The sequence below is a fragment of the Lytechinus variegatus genome, chromosome 12 (genome assembly GCF_018143015.1).
Source record: "Lytechinus variegatus isolate NC3 chromosome 12, Lvar_3.0, whole genome shotgun sequence".
Lineage (NCBI taxonomy): Eukaryota > Metazoa > Echinodermata > Echinoidea > Temnopleuroida > Toxopneustidae > Lytechinus > Lytechinus variegatus.
The window spans coordinates 24,280,016-24,299,728 of record NC_054751.1 but is presented as its reverse complement, the minus strand read 5'-3'; the positions used below and the strand labels follow the sequence as shown (position 1 = coordinate 24,299,728).

General features: G+C 36.4%; 1 protein-coding gene across 1 annotated transcript; it reads right to left on the bottom strand.

Moving 5' to 3' along the window:
* Positions 1-503: 503 nt before the first annotated feature.
* On the bottom strand, positions 504-17,283 carry LOC121425187 (insulin-like growth factor-binding protein 7). Its single transcript, XM_041621191.1, has 3 exons — positions 16,620-17,283; positions 2,185-2,396; positions 504-1,367 (listed from the first exon to the last, which is right to left on the bottom strand). Exons 1-3 carry the CDS (start codon positions 17,062-17,064, stop codon positions 1,260-1,262), a joined length of 765 nt encoding a protein of 254 aa, XP_041477125.1. The 5' UTR covers positions 17,065-17,283; the 3' UTR covers positions 504-1,259.
* Positions 17,284-19,713: the final 2,430 nt, after the last annotated feature.

Here is a 19,713-nt window from a genome sequence, read left to right as displayed (position 1 = left end):
TCATGAAAAACCAACCTTGTTTTAAAAAGAGATTATAATAATTTCCATGAAAGTAAAATTATACAAGGTCAAGCCATATATTCAAACATAATATATCTGCATGTGTTCCGTGGTTAAATGGACAACAGGGCCCCAGCTCACAAGTAGTTGCAATAGATTCAAACTCATATTGTGATAAATATAAACTTGTTAATTCCAAAGGTTTTTTTTAATCGTATTATGATATACCCGAAGCATGATAAGTCTTTGCAATTAGACGGGGCCCAAATTTGCATCTAGGGAGTGTTTCATCAACGTTTTTTATCCGACAAGTTTTCAGATCTGACATCTTTCCTTGATTCTGATTGGCTGAGAGCCATTGTTACTATGGTAACTATTGGATAAAATGATACTTGTCGGATAAAAGATCCCTTTCATGAAACGCTCCCCCTGATATCATCAATGGCAGTAAAGAGTAACGACAAAAAAAAATCACACTGAAACACTCTGTCTCACAAAATCTATGACGGACTTTAATTGACAATAAATAAACAAACAAGCTTCACGGCGATATTAGCTTAGCCCTGCCATGCAAACCCTTCGCTCTAGTTCAGGGTCTGAATGTGCAACATACTCATGCCTCGTGTACTGAAGGCCCTCAAAATAAGTTTTGTATGTGCTAGTCTTTGCGTGGAGACACACTTGCTGATCAAAGTTTAAATCGGGGTCTGTGGCTGCAGAATAATATTAAGTAGGCCCGTGACATTATTAATGTAATGCAAACGACACTATTCTAAGCCACTTATAATATATTTGTGCACTTTCCTATTTAATGTCATTTTATGAAAATTCTATGGTAATAGGATTGTGTAATACTGTAAGCAAGGTTATTATGGCACTGATATGTATCAAAGAAAGAATCAAAAGATTTTCATAATCCACAACTTGTGTCTCGATTAAATTTGGCACAGCATAACAGGTAACCATTCCAGGATTACTTTCTTCGAAAAAAACTAATTAAGAAGGCTAAAAAAAAGATTCATTATAGGCAGTGGCAAAATCACAGAGAACAACTATAGAATCCTGGATGCCATGGATATGAATATTTAATTACTTTAGATTGTGCTGCGAACATCACAGGCATGAGTTTACCCAGAAGGTATGAGTAAAATAATGGCTTCTAAGCTGAATGACATTCCGCATTCCGAAGAATTAATCTTCCTTCTTTCTGATATCATATTTTGCTGACATTTCTCAATCCAGTTCTCAGTGTCGTTAGTCTAAGCATCTGTAACGTCAAGAAACATTGTAGCTCGGAGAATGTCGCCCTCACCGTTCGTCACCTCACAGGTGTATTCCCCGGCATCCGCCTGTGTGACCGGGGATATCTGAAAAGGGGTTGACAAAAGAGCATGATCCAGAATATCAATTAGTATAATGTGAATATTATGCAGTAGAGCCATATTCGTGTAACGAAGGGAGGGATTGGGGGAAAGAGGAGGGGGGGGGGGGGTAAGGATAAGGTGACTGTGTTTGGTTGGCAGATGTGACCAGGGCTCCGTAACACAAAGGTTTGCAATGAATAGCAAATATAGAAGAACACTTCTAATTAGTTCCTAATCAGTATTTTGCGCCAAACGCGCGTGTAACATTGATCTTGATTGGTCAGTTCATTTAGCGATTGATCGTTAATCTTTGTGTTAGGGAGCCCAGGAGCGTATTTTAATTTTGTCATTAGGCAATATAATAGATATTGGTAAGATGCAGGTGTCTTTGCCGGAAAAAAAATACAAAAAAAAATTGGAAGCGAGCAAATGCATATTCATACCTAGGTGTATGGATATCAATGACTAAAATATTTAGAATGATTATTATGAGATGTGATCACACGATTTGGAAAATGTTCTGTTCTTTCAAATGTTATGTTTTCTTATCGTTATTACTCTGCATGTGGAAGAAAGCAGATGCAAAATAATTCCTAAGGCCATAGATATCAATGACTAAAATATGTAGTATAATTATATGATGTGATCATACTGACACATTTTCCGTTCTTTCAAATCTTGTGTTTTTTTCTTTGTTGTAATTACTCTCTATACAATTTCCTTTTTTACAGAACACGTAAGATGTCAATTTCTATTTCCATTACATGCATCATAATTCTATATCATATCTCAGTTGGTTTTCCTTAGAGGACAAACTCACGAGCAGCCATCCAGTGGCCTGATTCTCTTGCGGTCCACCAATCGTCTGTACAGCAATGTTTGCATGATCACCGGGTAGTATAGCGCCATCTTTCGTCCATGCGATGAGAGGTGCCGGAAAGCCTTCCCCTTCACATTGCATGTAGGTCTGTTCACCAAGATGTTTGGTTGTCGAACTGCTGTTGGACGGGTTTACCATTTGAAGACGAGGAGCTATAAAAAACATAGATATCAAAAAGAAAACAATAATAAAAAAGAACCATTAACGATGAAAACAACAAACATTCAAATTCATCAAATTCAAAGTTAACATTTTTCACAAGAAAAATAAAACCCTCGTACTAATCAAGTTGATTGTAATTTTGTAAAGATAAATAAAATAACCCCAAACAATGGCAGAAGCCAAGGAGGGAACGACGGAAAACAGGGCATACAACTAAGAGAAACGTCTTTTCCCAACTTGAAAAAAAAAATTACTGAGGAGAAGGCCGAACTGACCATCAAAACTAATCAATCAAAGTCAGGCAATCGTGCCGAGTTTAGACACCTTCGCAACATCATGCAAACAGACTTCCCCTTATCCCATTGAAGAAAACAATCCCGATAATTGATCGATACATCACTGTCATGGCAAACATTTTATGATCCAACATGACATAAGTAGGCCAGAAATACTTTGAATTTTGAAAGCAACGGAGAGTCAGTAATAATGATGGAGGGGATAGGGTGAGGGGTATTCTAGAAATGCTATTCAAATCATTTAGGTCAATTCTTTTTAACTGAATTTAGGGGAGGGCACCTGAAATTTTGGGATGGACACAGGTAAATAATTTGACAGCCCCCCAGAAATTATCAAGGTTTTGACAAGCAAGAAAAAAAGGTCATCAACTGAAATTTTAGGGGGGGGCACAAACATTTCAGGGGGGTCCACGTAAATTTAGGGAGGGGGCGCAGGAAACAAAATTGACAAGCAAAAAACAAGAAAAAAAGGTTATCAACAAAAAATATAGGGGGGCCAACCTCAAATTTAGGGGGGGGGGGGGCACGTCCCAGCCCCCCCACCCCGATTCCGCCGCCTATGGCGTTTCATGAACAGTTTTGATCATGATTTTCATTTACTAATATTCTCTAACTTCTCAACCAATCAGATGCATGAATTTTCAGTAGCTTTTAACAGTGTGAAAATCACATGAAAGTTGTATGCCTTTAATATTCCAATGTTGGCATGGTCGGTGTCTCGCTTTCTGCCGCCTTAGTATCACTTGTTCGCAGATATGTTGCCATGGCGATACATATCTCCACGACTGATGATGTTACAATGGTAACAACTTGATTCTTCATGACTTGAAATTAAAATTTGAAATGAAATAAAATTCTTATCAATCAATCAATCAATCAATCAATCAATCCATCCATCAGTCAATCAATCAATCAATCAATCAATCAATCCATCCATCAATCAGTCTATCAATAAAATTAATTCTTGCTAGTTTTGTTTCTGTTGTTTCACTTGTGCTGCTCTACATGCAATCTATTTATTAGCTTATATAGCCTGGGCCCCATCTTACACAAAGAGTTGCAATTGATCCGATCAACCACAACTATGGAAAGCCAGCAACGTCAACATCTCAAATACAAGTTTGTTCAAAATATTTTGTAGATATTATGTTAATTCATACATTCATCATTCTCTTGAAAATTAAAGAGTGATTCAATTTTTTACTCAGGAGACCGTCCAAATTTCCTGAAGAAAATAAAATGTATGGATGGACTTCCATACAGTTGAGATTGATTGGATCAATCGTAACTCTTTGTAAGACGGGACCCAGGTCTTACTTTTCTCTGTAAGGTACTATTAGGCCTACACCCCACTTATGTTCCTTGGTTTGATTTTATGCATTGAACATTGTGATAATTCAAACTTAAGAAAAAACCGTATTCATCATGAAGAAGATTACACTGAGCCCCCCAAAGTGAGATACAGATGATTTAGCAGAAAATTACATCGGTATAAAAGTTCATATAACCATCAAAAAAATTTGAAGAGATAGGAGATAATGGTGGTCCGTGGGTTGTTTATACTTCATCAAAATTGTGAATATAATGTCAACATTCATTACCATGGGGGTTGGAGGGGAGGAAGGATATTGCAGCGGGCTAAAAGGATTAAGTTGTTTAAATCTTAAGCTCTCCTAAAGGTTTACGGTTTGATGTCTTAAGGAAATTCTTGACGCAGTGCCAGGATACACCCACATGGTCTCAACTGCACCCTCTGATCGTTAAAGTCATACGTTAAAGGACAAGTCCACTCCAACAAAAAATGATTTGAATAGAAAGAGAAAATTCCAACAAGCATAACACTGAAAATTTCATCAAAATCGAATGTAAAATAAGAAAGTAATGACATTTCAAATTTTCGCTTAATTTCACAAAACAGTTGACTGTATGCATATCCTGGTTGGTATGCAAAGGAGGGAACTAATGACGTCATCCACTCACTATTTCCTTTGTATTACATGAAATATGAAATATTCTAATTTTCTCCTCAATGTCAAATGAAATAGTGATTAATTCCTCCCTGAACACGTGGAATTAGCATTGTTTAATACTACGATTCAGTGAAGTTGGTCCCTATGGTCAAACCTGTAAAAAATGAAATATTGTATAATTCAAACAATAAAAAAACAAAAGAAATAGTGAGTTATGGACATCATCGACTGACTCATTTACATGTCGCTGAGTTGTGCATATCACTGTTTTGTGAAAAATAAGCGAAACTTTAAAATGCCATAACTTCCTTATTTTACATCCGATTTTGATGAAATTTTCAGTGCTGGTTTGATTTTTTTCAAATCAACATTTCGCTGGGGTGGACTTGACCTTTAAAGGACGAATCCACCCCAAACAAAAAGTTTTTACAGATAGACAAAATTCAAACAGGCATAATGCTGAAAATGTCATCAAAATTGGATGTCAAAGAAAAAAGTTCTGGTTCATTTTCGCTTGATTTCTACAAATCAGAGTGTTATGCAATAAGAAAGTCGATAATGTCACTCATTCTTTCATTGACTGATACATATTTCACATCATAGTCTGTGGAATATGAAATAAATAATGTGGGTGACTTCCAAATTTTCCTATTTGCATACTGAGTAGGATACACATGTAACTCAATAGTGGAATTAAGCAAAATTATAAAATGTCACATCAAATTGTAATGAGAATTTCAGTATTATCTTTGTTTGATTTTCCTCTTTTCATTCTAAGTCAACTTTTTAGTGGAGTGAACTTTCCCTTTAACTTCGCTTTAAATCGATATCAAAATGATATGTGGTAAGTATAGATATTTTCAGTTATTTATTTTCTGCCAATCATGCCAATCCTAATATAGTTCTTATTATAATAACTCTTATTATTCCCCTGTGTACATAGTATACCCTATCATAAACCCTGTCTACCCCGAGCCATAGGGAAGAACAGTGATGTTTTACTGTATTCCCTATACTGCTGAATTCGGGCTATCCTCTCTTTTTTAAATTTTAATATACATATGTATACTATTCATTTTGTACATGATCATTATTTCATTTCATTTCATTTATTTTTATTTCTGTTTTGGAAATAAAACAACCCTTCTACATAATTATCCTTTCCTACTATGGTTCGTATCAAAATAGCGACGCTTTTGAATAATGATGTCCAACCATGATAATTATCAGCAGTCCGAATAATTTCTCTTTTGCGACTAAAAGCTAATATTGGTAAGCATTATAGGCCCATATACAATCGTTTACATGGTTTATGTGATGTGTGGTATAGAATGAATTAAAACGTATAAACAAGTCAAATCTGATTTTGGATAACGGCTGAAAAATGGGCCACTGATTTACCAGTGTTTGTTGGATAAGACCAGATTTGTATTTCTTTTTCGAAGCTTTTATTCTACCTGTATTTTGGCTCTTTTTTTTCTTTGCTAGCTCCTGTTACAAAGTAACCATGCTCTAATCCACCAGACATTATTCAATCACTGAATGGAAGGCTAAAGGAAATTCAATATAACACGCTTAGCTGAGCCATGTACAAGGATTTCACCCAATTATTTCTGCCTGAAAATATTGTAGAAATGACATGGAAAGACGCATACTGACACGTAAAAGTGATACTAACGCAATATATATTCATGACTTGCTCAAAAAACATTGTGGGCACATATTTTCTGGGGAGAGACTACATACAAGCATATGGACCTATTATTTTGTAATAGGTCCATGATACAAGTGAGAAATCGAAGCGATCGAGATTATTATTATTATTATTTTTTTTTTTGGGGGGGGGGGGCATTTTCAAAAGATATTGAATGAGCCACAAAATATGCTCTGAATATTATTTTAAACAGTTTGGAGAAGAAATGATCCCACTGTGAATGATTGTTGCCATGGACCCTACGTTGTCAGTCGAAAAATGAAAAAGAAAATGTCTAAGGGCTACCTGTGAAGATTGGGCATACAGTACAGGAACCCATGCACAGCCTCTTACGTTTTCTCTGTCTCTAACAGTCTCTCACCCCCCCTATTTTCTTTGCCCCTCTCTGCCTCTGTCTCCCTCTCTTTCAACATCAAAACACTCCTCCCCGAACCGTCGGGGATCCTGTTTGGTATGCTGATGGAATACTTTCACGGTCAGTACTAAGTAGGTTTAGGTATGAGATAGATACATGTACCGAACACAGGCCTCGGAGGAATTACGATTTACGAACCAAAACTTTTGAGGACACTGCATGCCGCATGGGCCAATGTTAAGAAGAAAAAAAAAGAAAAGTCGTGAGCAGGCGAAATCGTTTACCATTTCAAAGCTAAAATCTGTTTTTTTTTAGTAACTTTGAAGTACGATATAAGAATATAGATATGTAATCACCATTCTCCCTTTCATTTAACTCCTTCCATCCGTCCGTTCATGTTTTTTTTGTCATGAAACGTTTGGGGAGTCCAGTGCCCCAAGCCCACCCCTAAAAATAAATCTTCACTCCAGCGATCAGGCCTATCTCATTCCAAGACATGCCCATCTCATTATTACGTCTATCTAAACGAATATATATATCAATCATATTATCTCATAAATCATTTAATACAGAGGTACGGAACGTGATGTTTACTTTGTTCGCTAATATGAAAATAATTGCAGTAGCACGAGATGGCGGTGTCGAGGCTTGGGCTGGGTAGGTGAATCGCAGAGATAAGGTATGATTGAATCGAATGGGTGAAACCATAAGAGCTCTACAAGTGTGTACGAATTCTTCGTCTCATCTTTATGCCTTTTATTCCCCCCTTTTCTCCTTTCCCCTTTCCCTCTCATCCAACACCTTACCCCTCTCCTTTGCTTTTCTACCCCCTCCCCGATAAAACCGAAAATGTCATTGCAAGAGTTAATAAAGTCTCTTCATATTTCAAACATGTCATGCATTACACTGAATAATTTTTTTGTATCATTTGAAATTCTCCAAGTTTTGGATACAACATATTACTGTATAAGAATTACAGGTTTAAGACATACAGGCATTTTAAAATTAAGCATGATTAGGTACCTCGTGGTACTGAAATGCGGCCTTCTTGGTGGGTAGTTATTGAATGGTCGGATTAGATCTTGAAAGGGAGTGAAAATGTGACCTTACTTGTCATGAATTAGAAAAGAATCAAATAAAAGGGAAATGGAAGTGCATTTATCCATTTCTTTCTCTGAGTGATAACAAGCTTAGTATGAAGACAAAAAAAAAATAGAAATTCGCTCTATTTTTTTTCTTCAGAACATACTGAATGCACTCCTTAGTATCAGACAATCGACCGTTATAAAGAAAATGATTTGTTTGCGTTGCCATATACTTCAATCATTCGAGAAAATTCAGAAACATCACCTTTAAAATACAGGACTCGATTGTTTTTCGTTTAAAACAATATCGTATTTCTTCTTGCTTTTTACCTGTCTCATGTAAAAATTAAATAATAGCACACAGTTCCCACATACTTTTTCAAGAATCCCCACCGAGATCTGTATCCAATTCAAATCATACGAGACTGTACTCAAATTCGTTCGGTTTCCACGCTTGTCAGAGGAGTGACATGATGAAACGCCTATAATTTGACTTAACCTGTCACAGTTTATCAAGCTCTGTTAAACTCAATCTGACGTGAAGGGTGCTCCTTGCATCCCACAATGTCAGGGTCTTGCTCGTTGGTATATACAGTCACTCCAACGACTGAACCGATTCTAGACCAACCAACGATATTATGTTATTTCTGACCATCGGCCGGTTTAGAGTCGTTTTTTTTTCAATGTCATTGTGGTTTCTTACAGTAACACCGGATAAACTGATTCTATATCGAGTGTGAATAACATATAATGTGCACACCAAGTTACCAATAATGCATATGGCATTTCTTTTTATTTGAAAGCAGGATAAAAGAGCATATACATTAAATGGCTTGCTCACGGGCATAGGTGCCGCGGCCGGGGATCGAACCCCGGACTTTCTATGTATAGACAGGCGCCTTATAGACCACTCGGCCGCGGCACCTCCACTACGCATGACTTACGATCGGTGGGTTTGACTTAGGAGTCGGTTTCGTTGATGCTACTGTAGCCCAGTGTTATAGCATCGGTTTCAGGCCTGGGGTCCGTTTCATAAAACTTGTTACAATGACAAATTTACATTAACAGTTATAAGCCACTGAAATTCTTCACTCTGATTGGCTGACAGTAAATTTGTTATACAAATCTTGCATTTGTTATTATTACAAGCCTTTATAAAACGGGACCCTGGTCAGTTTTATTGTACAGTCACACCGGATAAACCGATTGTAGATCGACTAACATACCACCGATCGTTTTCGAGTTGGCTTCCCTGCTGTGATTGTAGCGTCACGGTCTCGTAGGCTCACAGAGATTCAACGATGAAAGAGAAGGATGACATTGACTTTGAATGAAAAATGAGAGCAAATATTCGATGGGAATACCGTAACGTTGATCTGCTGAGCTAAAGAGTGAACATAAGTTTGGGCATTTTGGAGGGTTTTAAAGGGAGTCGATGAATGGGAAAGGGTAGGGCCTCCTCAACATTTTATTTTTCAAAATTTAAAAAACTTATCCTTATAAAAAGGAAAGAGGAAGAGGAAGAAAAAAGCACAAAAGATAAGAAAGAGAGGCATATGGGTCATGTAACTCTATACCCCTCTATTATTCAGTTATGGAGTCAACTTTAGGTCATCTTCCTCAACACCCCCCTATCATCATTATCATGATTATGCGAAATACTTAATATTTCGCTATTTATCTGGTAATGCATAGGTTGAATCTACCCCGAAGATGTAACACCTCCATTATCCAAAACTTCTAATTATAAAACCTTTAAAAAAAAGAACTTCGTGTTCATTTACATCAATATGATCATGGAAATATAAAAGTATTTTTACATGTCAATGATATTTTATGTTTTAGCAATGAACTATTTCAAATTTAATTTAACAACATTTGTTAATTTCAGCGAAGTTTTTAAAAGTTTATTTGACATGCATCTTTTCATCAACTCACTCTTGGTTTTGACTTGACCTTCAAATGTGTGTTCACATAGACACTTATATTTTAAAGCTATTGATCTCAAAATATCTTACAAAAAATAAGGAATCATCGATATTATAACAAACTTGTTGTTTGTTATAATATCGCAAATCGTGGCAGTGGTAACTACGTAACTAGGATCTACATCGATGCATCGAGGCAAATATTATTTTGATTGCTCAATCGTCATACGGAAGAAATGGATATTTAAAGTCAAGTAATTAAATATAAAACAATTTATGTACTGAAACCGTGCTAATTCAAACAAGGGGGATCCTAAACTCACAAATCTACAGTGAATCAACTGACACCAACATTTAAGTAAAACTTCACAGGGCAATCAGGCTTAACATGCTGAAAGGAAATCAGAGGAAACAAAGATGGTCTGTTGGATAGAATCCAGAGACATTAAACGACGGAAAACACTCCTTTTACCAATATCCTCTCTCTAACATGTTTAAAATCTTACAGAATCTGGGACAGCAACATATTCTCTTCAATTGTCATTAAGTGAGAGAAATATCATTTGCAGAATGGAAGTGATGATATGACGACTAAACATATCGAATGCACAATAATGATGAAATACAAACTCTATAAATGGCACGATGCGACAGGCTATAACCAAATATTAGATTGATTATAATTATTCTAATATCACATTTGAAATCGGTTTTATTGATATCTCTAGTCTAAATTGTAATTTTTCCCTTACTTAACACGATTTTGGTATCGAATTTCGATCTAAGAAACTCCATATAAGGCGTATTTACTACAAAATTCCTTATAAGTGAACAGCGAACACACGACCAAAAAAAACATACAAAGTAGGGGTGCATTTTTTAAAAATAGTTTGAGCATTTTGAAAGATGAATAAATACACTCATCCTTATAGGATGTTAACAATCTATGGTCCATGTAATTCAATTCATATATTCAACTAGTCCAACCAATTTGGAGCAGATTTCCCCCCCCTGCTCATGATGTTTTGTATAATCTTTTTTCTTCTTATTTTAAACAAACCACAGACGAAATCAAATCGTGTCCAAATTTTTTTTCGGCGAGCCGTGGAGCTGTTTGTAGTATATTAAATCTAACTATTGAGTAGGGGTTACCATAGCAACAAACAAGCTATACAGCTTTTGCTCATGACTGTCTGAATTTTAAAAGTTCACTAGATATCGAATGGTTTCCAATTTATATAAGGCACATCAAAATGAAATGTGCCCACACTATACAATAAATGACACATTGATATTTCCATATGTCATTATATATTTTAATATTATTGACCATGCACTCAACAATTTCAGTACTTATCATGCTTATAGTAAATGTTTACTCATTACATCGAATTATTCAGTAACTATTCGCAACCATCATTATTATAAATATCATCAATATCAAGTTTATTATCAGTATTATCATCATCATAATCACTATTATCAATGCCATCATCATCATTATCATCCTAGTAGAATAAGAATAAATTAAAGAAGAAAAAGGGAGAAGTAACTTTGGTAGTAGTAGTGGTAGAAGTAGAAGTAGTAGTAGTAATAATAGTAGTGGTGGTAGTAGTAGTAATAGTAGTGGTAGTAGTAGTAGTGGTGATATAGTAGTAGCAGTAGTAGAAGTAGTAGTAGTAGTAGTAGTAGTAGTAGTAGTAATAGTAGTAGTAGAAGTGGTAGTAGTAGTAGTAGTAGTAGTAGTCGTCGTCGTAGTAGTAGTAGTAGTCGTCGTCGTAGTAGTAGTAGCAGTAGTAGTAGTAGTAGTAGTAGTAGTAGTAGTAGTAGTAGTAGTAGTAGTAGTAGTAGTAGTAGTAGTAGTAGTAGTAGAAGTAGTAGTAGTAGTAGTAATCAATTTTTTTTTAACTTAATGTAAATATGCTGGTTTTACCCAAATGTGCCCCCCTTTAAAATGTCAAATTTTCATCGGGAAAAAATGCCTCACCTTGAAAAATCCTGGATCCGCCCCTGATATAATTACAGGCGGTTCAGTATATGAGATCATTCAGAAAAGTGCTACAAATTATTTTTATGTAATACCCCCATCCACGCAATAGAAATTAATACAACTTCAACCCCTAGAAATAATACGGTAGGCTGTTTAAAACGAATTCTTTTAGGAACATCAGAAAGACGAGGATGACTGGTGCAGAGGATGCAAACATTTGTTTCAATTACTTTCCCAGTTACTTCGGACCATCGTTTACCATGGCAACGTTGATTTGTTTGAGTGTCGTGCACCTGTCGAAATCAACGTGAGAGAATTTTCGTTGTGTTCGTTTACACAAAGAAAATGAGTTCATTTTGAAATAACATAGATGGCGAAAAGTGCACAGACCTGTCGAAAAAAATGACGATTCTCACAAGGTCATAGGTAAGAGCATGAAAAATAAATCCTAAATGATTTATTATTACAATAATAGAAGTGTATAGGCAGCATGGTTGTGCAGATGACAAATAGCATAGATTGCGGACTATAAAACAATATTGTTTCTGCACCCTCGCGTGATATTCAACTTCAAGATGATTTATTTAAAAATCCGACAAAACAAAAAATACAGAAAATACGTCATATCGGTTTACATAGTAGGCAATTTTCTTTTTAACGAAAAAGTGGATGATAATGTCAATACAAACCACTGCTATGATATAGGCTAGAGATGATAGAAGAAAAAAAGGGAATTTAATCAATCATTTCAGATTGAAGAGTAGATCATAGGAAAAAAAACTTTACGATTCTTTAGGTATAGGCACTAGCGTACCTACGGGGGGGGGGCAGAGGGGGCAGACTGCCCCCCCCCCCTGACGAGTCACAACTGATCCCTGGTCCGCTCCTCGAAGACCTTTTTTTTTGCTTGTGAAATGGTTATTAGACCAAATGGTCATTGGACCAAATGGCTGTTAGATGAAATATTGATGGATGGAATGGCAATAGACTAGGGGGTAGACCGTGTGATGAGCGGACGAGTTGGCAATAGACGAATTAGCAGTTTACCTATCATGCCTATGTCATGTATGGTTTATATTCACATGTCTCAGAGCAACATAATCAATTACGCTGAAAATGTGAAAAAATCATTAAAGGTCAAGTCCACCTCAGAAAAATGTTGATTTGAATCAATAGAGAAAAATCAGACAAGCACAATGCTGAAGATTTCATCAAAATCGGATGTAAAATAAGAAAGTTATGACATTTCAAAGTTTCGCTTCATCTCACAAAAACAGTTATATGAACGAGCCAGCTACATCCAAATGAGAGAGTCGATGATGTCATTCACTCACTATTTGTTTTGTTTTTTATTGTTTGAAATGTGAAATATTTTGATTTTCTCGTCATTGTCATGTGAAATGAAGTTTCATTCCTCCCTGAACACGTGGAATTCCATTATTTTAACATTTTGTGCTTCAGGCAAGGAGGTCCTAATCGTCAAATTCGTAAAAACTGAAATATTGTATATTTCAAACAATAAAAAACAAAAGACATAGTGAGTGAGTGACATCATCAACTCTCTCATTTGGATGTAACTGGCTCGTTCATATAACTATTTTGTTGAAAATAAGCGAAACTTTGAAATGTCATAACTTTCTTATTTTACATCCGATTTTGATGAAATTTTCAGTGTTATGCTTGTTGAATTTTTCTCTTTTTATTCAAATCAAGTTTTTGTTGGAGTGGACTTGTCCTTTAAGTAACATATTTCATGTGTGAGTATATTTTTTTGCTTGAACATTGTGTTCGCATATAAAACTCTTTTGTGACGGGAATAATGGCTAGGAAAAAGGTACCCTTGTTGTAAACTTTTGTCATAAGAAGCTGATATACACGTTTGAACAATTAGATTTTCCAATTTTGAGGAGTGATTCTTTGGAAATATATTTTTTTTGCTGTTAAAAATTCATTGAGAAACAAGTAATAACTCCAAAAATGTGTATAGCTAAACAAAGTAGAGGAAATTTATATATAACAACCTTGTAAATGATATCATTTCATTTCATATCATGTTTATAAGTGAAATAAACATCACAGTCTTCGCCCATTTCTGGTTGTTAGCCCCTACATAATTATTCAAATGCTATTTAGATAAATCATTTCACAATCTTGTAATAAATTCAACTCGGCAACATATTCTTGTTCTTTGATCTGTAAGTACACGCCCACCATTTGCGTATACGACACAGACGTTTTCTGGAACATAGAGAATCTATCGTCAAAAACCCTTCATGACAAAGCAGTCTTCATCAAAAATCGGTGAATCAAAACAGCAGTTTCGCCCGTGACACTCAAAACTGTGGTGTTTGGTGGAGACCCCAACTGACACCATGCAGTTGGTGTCTATAGAGGACCACACACTGAGGTGTTAAAATTACTCCCTAGAGATTGTCTTGTCCTTTTGTCAAGTGAGAACGGGTCCGTAATAAAAGGTAAAAATATGTATTTAGTCAAAGGAATGGAATGCGATCACCTGTCTCCCGTCGTCGAGGGGATCGTGTGTGGGTCTAAGAATTGATCTTGACTTCAGATCAACATGACATGATAATTTGATTGTCTTCAAAATATTGAGGGCAAGGCTGGCTTGTTGAGGAATATAAGATGGTATATCGCCATGACTTGGCGTTTGATAAATATGGAAGACATAATCATGGATGCAAGAAGCTATAGAGGGACAAGGCCAAGTCCACCGTGTTTAAAAAAAAACCTGATTTGAATCAGATGTAAAAAAAATAAAAATAAGAAACTTGTGAAACTATTGCATTTCGCTTATTTTCCCAAACAAGAGACAAATATGTAAAAAAGGATTATATGAGAAAGCTTATTTTGTCGTTATTTCACAATTTCTATTAATTTTAAGATTCAACCAAAGGGGGGCTCTTCGCGAGTACTGGCAATTTACGTAAATCAGGTTAAAAAAAAGAGTAAAAATCATATTTCATAATAAACAATTAAAAAAAAATAATTAAGGAGTGGCTAACGTCATCAGTTCCCTTACTGAACCACTGACCAGTGGCAATGACACTTATTTTTTTGTAAAATTAAGTTAAACTTCTCAATATTATAACTCTCTCAATAGTTTACATCCGATTTTGATGAAACATTCAGTGCTATCTTTGTTCGATTATCTTATCGAAATTTGTCTAAATTAAATCATGTTACGATGAACTACATCATGATGCCAGAAAATAAATCGCCCAAAACAAATTAATTTTAAGGTTGGAGAAGGAGAGGGGCTTATGGGAATATAGTGACAAGAGGAGAGGGGAAGAGGGGTTCTTCCGATTCCTAGCATACTCCAGATGTCTGTATGTATATTTCTTACTTCGAAAAAAATATAAGGCCTATATACCCCTGCCTGAGCCCGCAGTGCAAAGCCAGAACAAAAATTACACCTCCCAGCTTGACGCACCAACGGAGGTTTGTGGGAATTCTTCTGTCTTGTTCGAGCCAACGATATGGTTGGGCCAGTGATAAAGCACTTCGATATTTGCAAAAATGAAATACAGTGACTGTTCACATGTACAGTCAAATTTTAAAATCAAGTTGTATTGAATCAACATATTGTGAAGAGGGAGGGGGTAAAGTGCCGAGAATATGGAGTTTCATCCATCAATGATGGTATAAAAGTGGCACCCCCCCCACAGTGGGCCAATACACACACACACACACACACACACAACCCACACACATACACCCCATCGCGATCTGACAGGCGGCATATCGTGTGTAACTCAATTATGTATTGTCGAAGGACGTACAGTTAGACCCATGTGTGTTTTGATTTCAAATATTACATCAGTGCGAAGAAAACATCCCGACATCTGATCACGTGATGGGTGCCGATTTCATTATTAGATTCGAATGTAATTATATTGATGTCTGATAGCAACTCGCGATGAGTGAATAATTTTACAAGATAAAAACGAAATTAAAGATATATTTTTAAAATTTGAGCAACAGAAATGTTCGTCTTCTAGGCGATAAACATTGGAAATTAAACACATTTTCAGTTTAAATTAAGTATTCCAAATAAAATCATAATACCATATCGGTTCGTGCCGTCTTAAGCTACTTTATCATGATTAGTATTGGACTGATTATTGTTTGATCAGCCCCTATTACTCAGAAACTCTACCATTACAAGGTGAACACCGTGCATGCTCGTTAATGAACCCCAAGAAGTCCCTAGATCTCAGGGCCCGGTCTTAGGGTACCCCAAACAGTTGTTTTGTCATGTTTTCCATCTTTCATTAATAATGTCTTCTTTTTTTCCTGATAGGGTTGAACAGTATAGATCCTACAATTCCATCCTTGGGAATTTCTGTATAAAATCATTACAATTTATCGGTGACCCGATTGTTCTTGATTTAGACACTTTATTTAAAAATATTACCCAAAATCTAGTTTAAGATCGCACGATCGTATCATTGTATCTTACACTGAATTCAACCTTTGAAAATTGACAAGTTTTATAGTAACCAATACCAAAGCATAGAAGGAAACAAAAACACGCTTTACAATGGACTATGTAGTGAAGATGCATGTACTTTGACGCCATGTTAAGTACACATCAACAATCAAAACAACCTTGTATTCTTTTATTCAACACCAAACTAAGTCAACTGCTTCAACAAAGGAATTGATCTATCAAGGTCTCGCGCCTTTCAATGTTTTCAATGGTATATAGATGCGATAATCTTTCAATATTGTTGCTTAAATTTTCACGCTTCTATGCATTTGATAAAAATGGAATGTTAAAAACAACAACAACAATGATAACAATAGCAATGATAATGATAATATTATAGATTATATAGAATTTAACCTCACCACTTCTGCAAATCTTCCTATCCCTCGAAACCTCAATTTTATTTCCTCCGTGTTTTCTCTGTTCATGACTCGTCTCATTCATTGAACAGACGTTCTCATATACATTCCCGTCATTCCCGCAAACACGTTTACTCTCCCGACATTTGCAGAATCCCACCTCTCCTTTCCTGATATTGATTGCTTTATCGGGGTGTGGTCCCGAGCAGTAGTAATCCCGACCACAACGACCGAGATTCCAAAATTTCCCGCCACAGTTTTGATCGAGTGTTCTCCCGCAGACAGAACAGCAGCCGCATTCGTCAAGGAGGACTCCAGCGGGACATATTTCTTCGGATACCTTCTCGCATGCTGTACGCTCACAATCGGGACACTCTAGAACCCTTTGAGCGTTTACCACCATACCCAGTAACACTCCTGAGCAGATAGCAAACAACAGAACCCTCATTTTCGTTTAAATTCCCGGCAACAGTAACGAGGAATCCCACCACAAGTGGCAGTTTTTACGAGAGTTTCGATCCGCTGACTTTGTCAGTTCGTGTCGCATCCAACTTTTGAAGGAACTTGCAAACTTTCACGTAGGACGAAGAGAGCTGACACGTTCGTTTCATTGGTAAACAATCTATGTTCTACCCATGCATACTGCCTCGCTGATTGAAACGACATGGAATGATCCGAGCGAGAAAGCGAGAGAGGAGACTTAACTCGATGGGAGTGCTGAGTTAACAACACGGTATATAAAAAGAGGTCAATCCACCCACCCAGTGGGATACCTTAATTGAAGTGAATAAGTTGAAGTGTTAACAGACGGAAACTTTCTTAGTCTTTGAAGTGAAATTAGATTGAACCCCCCCCCCAAAAAAAAAATCAGGTTTTGTAATTCGAATTCACAGAATAAAAAAAATCAAGCCAACAGGTGACAAGAAAGGCAGGAGAGAGAGAGGGAGAGTGAGTGCGGGGATAAACTTTACAATGGGGGAATTCTATTGACGATTAGTAATTGAATTTTGTATTAATAATATTGATAATTAAATAGTATTTTTGACAACTCACAGCTACCATTCCCACCCCCCCAACCAAAAAAAAAAATGGTGAACGTGGAACTAACGGATGGTGGCGACGGGGGGGGGGGGGGGGGGTGTTAGAGGCTCTCGGATATGATGTAATTACTTTGTCTTGGCATTCCACTATTAAACCTATCACGGTCGGTGTATTCCCATTCGCAAAATGATAAGAAAAGAAAACTGTCTCAATTAGGTGGGATATCGACTCAGAATAAAGATCTTGGACAAGCAATGCTTCGTCACTAACCTTGGTGGAGGATTTTAAAAGGTAATCACTCTTTTTGTTGGGGAATTCAATGGTTTCCATCATATTGAGCTTGTAAGGAGTTTTCGCTTCTACGACGCATGACGCTTGCAAGAACATACAAAATGTATTGTCAATTGTCATTCATGACAATGAACAACCAAGATGTCTTTGTCGAAACTTGGTGGATCAAAACAGCAGTGGCATCCTAGACTCTGGAGAGACGACATATTTGCCATTTTTCTTTAGCTCTGAAACTTGGGACGAAACTGCTGTTCCGGTTTCACAATCTTTGACAAAGACCGCCGAGCAGCAGTTCATTGTCATTTACTACACAGCAAAAACTGTGGTGTTAACCGGTGTACATAGAAGACCACACCAGTCATTTTGCACCGGTGTTAAATTGGTGGTGTTAGTTTTACACCTATAGGTGTTATTACAACACCTTTTGTTGTTACATTTACACTCTTTTGTGTTATGTTTAATCTCTAGGGTGTAATTTTAACACCTCAGGGTGTGGTCCTCTATTAACACCAATTGGTGTCAGTTTTAACACCACAGTTTTTAGAGTGTATGTTCTTGAATCCTCCATGTGTTGTGGGAACGAAAACTAACCGAATATTGCACAGCTTTTCACGGAGTTACCACACCGCCTCTCCATCGGGAGCAAGCGAGCCGTATACTGAATAGGCATACACATCATTGACTTGACGAGGAAAGAAAACACTAAACCAAAAAATGATAATAATGTTTCAACCTCGGCAACAAGGACAATTAACTCACATCAATTATTATAACTTTTCAAAGGGTTACTAAAAATAAGTAGCCCCAACTATGATCGATGTTGCGGGGGGGTGGAGAGAGAGAAAGAGAGAGAGGGGAGAGTGGTGGAGAGAGAAGGGATTAGAGGGTTCACGAAAACGATATAAACGAACAATTTTTCCTCGATTAGATAATCAGTTGATTGGGGGCGTCATTAATCATCGCCCTTTCCCATTGATTTTTTCTGATATCGAAATCATGTAGGCTTACTAGGCCTTATATTTTTCATACCAGAATCTACAACCAATAAGAGCAATTTTCTTGTTAGGTTTGGGAACAAAATACATTATTGTAAAATGACATATTATTACTAACAAATATTGATATGTAGTATATTCAAGTCAATGAGAAAAAGGCGGAAATCGTTTTTCGATCTGCCGGTTTTTAATATTTTGAGTAAATGGTAAACACGATTTTAAGAGAGAGAGAGAGAGAAAACGAATCGACCTTTTATGATCATATCGGTCTGCAAATGGAAATATAAACACATATCAAACTAAGAGTTGGCCGTCCCAATTGAGATGGCGCTATTCTCAATCTCGGGCAAATTTGAGTGAGTGTGTAGGGACGTTTTTAGGCTAATAAGCTTTAAAACAATCTTTTGTCCGTTTTTCTTGTACAATTGATAATGTGCAAAAGAGATTATTTCTATTTTATTCAGGGAAAAATTCATCTTTTACAAACTCTGTTCTTTTTAATTTGTCGATTGATATGTTTTCCCCCTCTGCTTTAACATTGTTATGGAAGAGAAATTGGGCAGTTAACTTCATTTGTAGTAATTCTAAAAATATGTGCAATCTCATCGATATTGATATTTGCATCGTATACATGTACAGAATCTTAATTTATATGAATTGTGACTGTAAATTGATTGATTTGAAAGAGGAAGAAAATAAGATATAAAAAAATGAGCAAACCCATCCGAAAAACAGCATTATAATAATCAGGGGCACACTTGCCCATTTCG